Genomic DNA, 6,664 nt, shown 5'->3' on the forward strand with positions numbered 1-6,664 from the left:
TTGGGTGAGCTGGTTTAGGTAGGGGGCCAAAATGAAATTAACTCCTCTTCTATTCTGGGCAGGACGTAGATCAAATAGAATTCCCTTCTTCTTTCCGGGAACTCGAGCTAGTACTATTTCCGCTAGTCGGCACCACAATCGAATTCAATAGCCAGAGGGCGGCCGGAGCCGCCACCCCGCCCATCCCGAAAAGAAGGAAATATCAATTTTACAGCTATCCGAGCACAGAGTTTAAGATGTCTCCTCGATTGGTTCGGCGGTCTTATATCTTTATCTCGATCGTGCAGGAATCCCCACCTCTATATAAACTAATTGATCCAACCATAGCTTCTATGGCTATGGTCGAGAAGCTGTTTCAAGTCAATAGAGGATATTTCCTTAGAAAGGCGTAATAAGAATCTTTCTCAGTCTGAATTCCATCGAGCCTAGTTCCGAGACCAACAGCTTAGCTTACCTTAGCCAGTTCATTATTTTCGGGGCGATCCCTAATCTATGGCAAAAAGCTACAATTCTCACTAAAAGTTCTATTTTTTACTTCAACATCACTGTTCAAGATCGATTATATTTCATGCTCAACTATCATAACTAGTCAAATACCAAAATCCATATGTTAGTCAGAGGTTCTATAGGGGTACATAACAAGTGAAATGCAGGCAAAAGCTCATCTAGGATTTGATTAAATATTGTACTATTAAAACATAAAGACGGAGACGATTTTAATCCAAGACTAAAAGAACTCGAAGTCGAGATATTTACCCCCAGATTTTACATCTGTTCCAACTATTCTTTTACTGTTGCTACCGACCCCAACCGGATCAACTGAACCAAACTTCATATTCAACTCAGTCTCAACTGGTCTTGGAACTTCCGGTGGGGTACTACACCGTATCAGTGCCCAATTCACACCTTCGAAGAATGGGTGTTGCTTTATTTCTGTTGCACCTCTCTTCACACCGAGTCGATGTTGTGGCTCCTTGGCTAAAAGTCCTCGAATCAAATCCCTGCTAGAGTAACTTGTTGCTGGTGAATCTGGAAATCTCAGTTGTTGGCCGACAACATTGAAAAGTGTTGCTCGGTTGCCTGAACCCTTAAATGGAGTTTTCCCGTATAAAAGCTCGTGCAAGAAGATACCGAAAGTCCACCAGTCCACCGCACTTCCATGACCTTCGCCCTTGATGATTTCCGGGGCAAGGTATTCGTGGGTTCCAACAAAGGACATGGATCGGGCAGCTGTTGGCTCTGCTACGAGCTCGGGCAGGGTGGAAGTCGGCTGTCCGGACTCAGCCCTTGGTTTCCAGCTCTTTTTCTTGTTTTTCTGAGGGAATATGCGAGGGAGGAAACATGAAGGCTGGATACATGCAGAAGTCGGCTCAATGCACACGGGCTGGACACAGAATGCACCACTTCCCCTCTTGGACGGGTCCGAGTCAAACGATCTAACTAGGGTTGGGGAGACGGCACACCTTAGGGAAAGGTCAAAATCCGAGAGCATAATGTGACCATCGTCACGGACAAGAACATTTTCTGGTTTCAAGTCTCTGTAAACAACTCCGAGCATATGGAGATATTCAAGAGCCAAAAGCACTTCTGCTGCATAAAACCTGAAAATGAGACCCAACAGTGATGAGGTTAGCGAAACTAAATAAGTAATATGAGAAGAAACTCTTTTTAATTACTGTACTCATAATATGAAATGAGAAAATAGAGACAAATAGCTGAATTGCCAGTAGATTAGTAGAACTCCCAAATCTAAACTTCTTTGGAGTTTAGACCTCCATGGTAATGGAAAAATCTGCTGATGACATCCAGTATGCAAGGATCGAACACGGAAAGAGTTCAAATAGCAAAATTAGATGTGGTGTATAGTTGCAGGAATACTATGACCACTGATCTGAAGCTAATTTGTTCGCGTCCCAAGTAACATTGTAATGACTACATGTATAGGAGGTGTCTCGCGCAAGTTGGAAAAAGACCGAAATGTGTTACATATTTTGTTGTCTTAGTAGTAGTTACTACATGCTTCTTTAGTGATTCTAATTCTTGCTTCTAGAAAATGTTGATGAGACCACAAACGACCAACATTAACCTAGACTAATAATAGTTTATGGTCTAGCGTGATTATACCTCAAGTACACAACAAATTTATATGCAGCATTACTTGAAGTTGAAGTACCCATTTAAGTGTTCAAGAGCGTCGGACACATGATAGGACTAGATCTTTTAGTTGAACATGTAACAGTTAAACAATTCTATATAACTTGACCAATTATAGATTTATAGTATCGTAGAATAGATGCATACATATTCAAATTCGGTGAGCAAATGGATCCATTTGAAAAGTTTGCAACTGAGACTTGTCACAAATTCAGAAATAGCCAAAGGTAAAGAAAAAAAGTACATGGAAGAACACTTCATGATTCCGTGAAATATCTCGACTATATAATATTTCCTTATTCCCAAGAAGAGGCCTCCTTTTAAGAAGGAAGAGAAACTTAGACAGCAGTCAGATAAAAGTTTTGGGGAAGAGGATGATACTTCGAGATAGTTACCTCTCTTACAGTAAGCAAACTATCAAACTCGATCAGTGTAACCGTTTACAGAAAAAACATCAGTAAGATAAACATGACCTGCCATAAAGGAAACTTAAATAGAGTAATACCTTGCTGCATATTCAGAGAAGTGCTTCCCAGGTTGCCGTTGCCTAAGAGTATGCAAATCACCTCCTGGACAGAACTCCATGACCAAGCAGGAGAATCTATCTGTCTCGAAATGTGTATATAAAGTTGGGAGGAAAGGATGGTCTAGCAGTTGTAGAATTTCTCTTTCTGTCTGAGCTCTGGTTAACTTCTTCCTGCTAGCAAGGGATGCTTTATCCATTACCTTCATGGCAAAATAGCACCTAGTGCCGCTTAATTCAGAGAGATAAACACTACCGATGTCTCCACAACCAAGCCGCTTAAGCAATCTAAAATGACTCATACCCAACATTCCATCCCTTATTCGAACAGCAAGGATAGCTTTCCATCGAGGATCATTTCCTTTATGAGGTTTATTAGCACTCCCAGTAATATTACTCCAAGTACTGTCATCACTAAGACCACTACTATCACTTGCTCTGCTAACACTAGTTTTCTCACTCTCGAGCGAGTCTCCTCTTAAACTACCTTTGGCACTCTCACAGTTTCTTCCTATGCTTAGCATTTCATCGCTAGTTAGTCCATCACTCCTGTAAGTACTGGTGCAGCTATTCACTATGCTCATAGCCGTTACGACACCAGTACTGTCAATGCTACTATGTGGACTTACATTTCCACTAGGTGGCAAAGAAGCATCCCAAACACATTCCTTCTCCTCGGAATTATGAGGTAGAAGCCCGTTTTCTGTTGTTTGTGAAGCACGGGGAACTGCAAAAGGAGAAGATATTGCACCCAAGTCATTAGGCTCTTCAATCAAGCTTTCGGTAGGTGAGACCTCAACTCTATTCTGTTTCATTCCAGGAACCCGAACCGCAAGATCATCAAGGAAAGGTCCTTTGAGAGACAAACTTCTAACTAAAGATCCAGGACTCGATTTGTTTTGACCAATTGCTACATAAACTGGCCTCATCAGATCAGTGTCGACTGGTTCTGGAGGATGACTAGCCCCACAGAAAGAACTAGGGCCACTTTCTTCATTAGAATCTCTACTTCCCTTGAAGCTCGAATCAACAGGCGAAACTCCTTCCATTTCAAGGAAAGAATCTTTCCCTTTCCATGATTTTACAAGGGCAGGTGAATCTGAACTCTTAGACTGTCTTGTACTGGTCGGAAGATCTTTCTCTGTTTCGACATTCTCAAATAGAATATCCGATACCTGAGAAACAAGAGGCAATTTCCTAGGAAAATTTGAACTCTTGGACTGTCTTGTACTGGTTGGAAAATCTTTCTCTGTTTCGACATTCTCAAGTAAAATATCCGATACCTGAGAAATAAGAGGCAATTTTCTAGGAAGCGTCTTCGACTTAGAAGTTCCGTCCATTCGTGGTGGTTGTTTATCACTAACTAAACAAGTTTCTCTTCTACAAAGAGGTTGAGTTTTAGTTTGCTTGAAAACCTAATAAGCCTTTCTTCTTTATCCCCTTCTCTCTCTCTCCAAGATTTACTTCACAATTATCTTGAGCACTAACTACATGAATCAGTTCATTAAACAACTCCAACTAATCTTCAACTTCAATAAATTTAGTCACTAGCTAAAATCAGTGAGAGTAGAACAAATTTCTGCAAATAACCAAGAAACCCTTATTACACAAAAGACCAAATTCTTGTTCTCAAACCCTCACTTTGAAAAAAGTAATAGTAAAGTAACAAAGAACCAGACACTACTGAAAAGTTTGGATTAAATTACAAAACCCCAGTAAAAACCTAACAACCAAACCAAAACTCTCTCTCACTATCTTCAAATCAAGAAAAGCTCAAACCAAGTAGTACCCTTGATACCTTAACTCCTAATCAAGTAAAGAACTTTCACAGAATTAAAATACTTCAAAAAGGGTAACCCTTGAAAAAAACAACAACCTCATTCACAAAGAAAATAAACAGCAAAATTCCTTCATCAAAGATGAGTTTCCACTGAAGCACATTTCTTAGAGCTCCATTAAATAAACTAGAGAGAGAAAGAGAAATTGCATCAGATACAGAAAAAAGTACTACTCATGAAGTCTATACTTACAAATTAGATATATAAGCTTTAGAGCTCCATTTTTCTTCCCTTTGAAGAAGAAGAAGAAGTAGTAGTGAAGATTTAGGGTTTCAAATTAGGGTTTTCTTCATTAGAGTTGTAAGGTCTGGTCCTCCTCCTACTTTCTCTAAAGAAAATCAATTAGAGAGAGAGAGAAAGAACAAAAAGCCGGAGCAACAAATGACTGACCATGAGACAGAAGATAGAGAGAGAGAGAAATAGTTTTCCACTTTTTCTTTTTCTTTTTCATTTTCTTCATTCTTTTCTCACGCTTATTTTCTCATGGTGGTAGGGTCGGAAAGAAAGGGAAGAGGTTGTGGGTCCCACCTCGATCCTTTTACCAAATTAATTTGGTACTGTTTTTGCTCATAGGACCCATTTTTGTGCCCTAATGATGCTACACCTAGTACCAATCAGTGGGCCCACATGACTGCTTTTGGACCCTTTTATATGAGAAATTGACAAAAACTTTATTAGATGGGTGGTGTCTCATTATAGTTATGGTGGTCAGGAGCACTACCATGAGTTTTATTTATGATGATAATTAAACCACTAATGATGATTAAAGATAATTAAGTGGAGATAATAAGAGTTTAGTTCACACGCACACCAAATACAGGTGGAGGATATGTCGACATCATGAATTGAATAAGTTCAAAGACGTGAAGGTCATAAAAATACAGAGAATGCGAATGAAAAAACACTAATCTAACATAGAAAAACTCGCCAACAATATTTTGTCTTGTTGGTTATGCATCTCTGCTGAGAACAAAAAATCAAAAGTTCCAGTGAAAATGAAATTAATCATTTATTAGTTTGTGTTTAGGAATATAATTAAAGACATGAATAGGCTTTCATATCCCTTTTGAATTTTGATGGATAAGAGTCTTCATGTGGCTTTATTCAATTCATATATTTATGAACGGTCTATTCATGTTATATTGAATGTGGTGATCCTGTAAACAAACTCTTAACGTCAATTAAATTATATCGTAAGTCTCAACTTATCTATAATTGTCAATATTTGATTGTCCAAGTAGTTGATATGATTGACATATATTCCAAAATCATGGAGATCTCAGGTTCGATTCTTCCAGAGGAAGTGGAATCTATGGTAACGACTAATGAAGATCGTAATCAGTTTTTCAACAAAGAAAGTCTTATTCATATTAGTTTTTAAGTTTTTCATACAACCTAAAATAATTTCCAATTTTTTTTAAAGAGTTTTGACATGTCATTTGTTCAAAAATTAGATCATATTTATTTTATTGACATATAATTATAATTCTTACTCAAGATTATCTAGAAGGTTCATTTCAATCCGTCAGCCAACTAAAAATTTGTATAAGAGCAAGTCCAAGGTGCATGAGTTGGGGCTGCCACATTCGAATTTAAGAGTCCCATCCCACCTCTTGGGCTCTCCAACGCGAGAGTCCCGAGCTGAAGGACTCCCATTCCTGGTGGACCATTTTGTTTTATTTTTTTTTTAACTTATTCTTTTTCTTCTTTGTTTAATTCTTTTTATTAAATATTTGTCTCTATTTATTTTATCTTTTAAAATTCCCTCTCTATAGAATAATATCAAATTTTATATTTTGAACTAGTACTTTATAATTGAAATTTGAAACCAAAATCACACACACGTACATAATTTGAATTAGGAGCCCGAACTCCTATATTGGAGTTGCTCTAATATTTATTTATTTGACTCCCAATATCATATTTTCCCTTACCAAAAAATAACATTAAAATTTTTCTTTACGTTCTAGACAACGACTGACCGCCCTTTGGAGGCTACCTTCAGTTTTTCCGTCTCTACTTTTTTCTTCCTCCTCCTTTCCTCACCACCACCACCACCTTCAAGAAAAATAAGACACTCCCATATCCAATTTCAATTATCTAACTGAGTTAACCCCAAATAGGAACCAACCAATAACAATGAATTGCT

The 6,664-nt window shown here is 38.1% G+C and overlaps 1 protein-coding gene across 2 annotated transcripts; it reads right to left on the reverse strand.

Annotated features, from left to right (window-relative positions):
- Positions 1-648: 648 nt before the first annotated feature.
- LOC147569734 (Protein kinase superfamily protein) lies at positions 649-5,082 on the reverse strand. 2 transcript variants are annotated; one of them, XM_086656254.1, is made up of 3 exons: positions 4,708-5,082; positions 2,660-4,256; positions 649-1,601 (listed from the first exon to the last, which is right to left on the reverse strand). In XM_086656254.1, exons 2-3 carry the CDS (start codon positions 4,015-4,017, stop codon positions 728-730), a joined length of 2,232 nt encoding a protein of 743 aa, XP_086512380.1. In that variant the 5' UTR covers positions 4,018-4,256; positions 4,708-5,082; the 3' UTR covers positions 649-727. The 2 variants fall into 2 exon arrangements, with proteins under 2 accessions (XP_086512380.1, XP_086512381.1); XM_086656255.1 differs by having other exon boundaries at positions 4,554-4,973.
- Positions 5,083-6,664: the final 1,582 nt, after the last annotated feature.

Source organism: Eschscholzia californica, unplaced genomic scaffold (assembly GCF_041429995.1).
Source record: "Eschscholzia californica isolate CP2 unplaced genomic scaffold, dmEscCali1.0.p SCAF_1, whole genome shotgun sequence".
In the NCBI taxonomy this organism is placed as follows: Eukaryota; Viridiplantae; Streptophyta; class Magnoliopsida; order Ranunculales; family Papaveraceae; genus Eschscholzia; species Eschscholzia californica.

What these genes read in the sequence shown, in the direction of transcription:
- LOC147569734 (XM_086656254.1), bottom strand. Translation starts at nt 4,017, where the DNA reads ATGGACGGAACTTCTAAGTCGAAGACGCTTCCTAGAAAATTGCCTCTT. An exon ending in TTCTCTGAATATGCAGCAAG is followed by an intron (nt 1,602 to 2,659) that starts GTATTACTCTAT and finishes TCTCATTTTCAG; the next exon opens with GTTTTATGCAGCAGAAGTGC.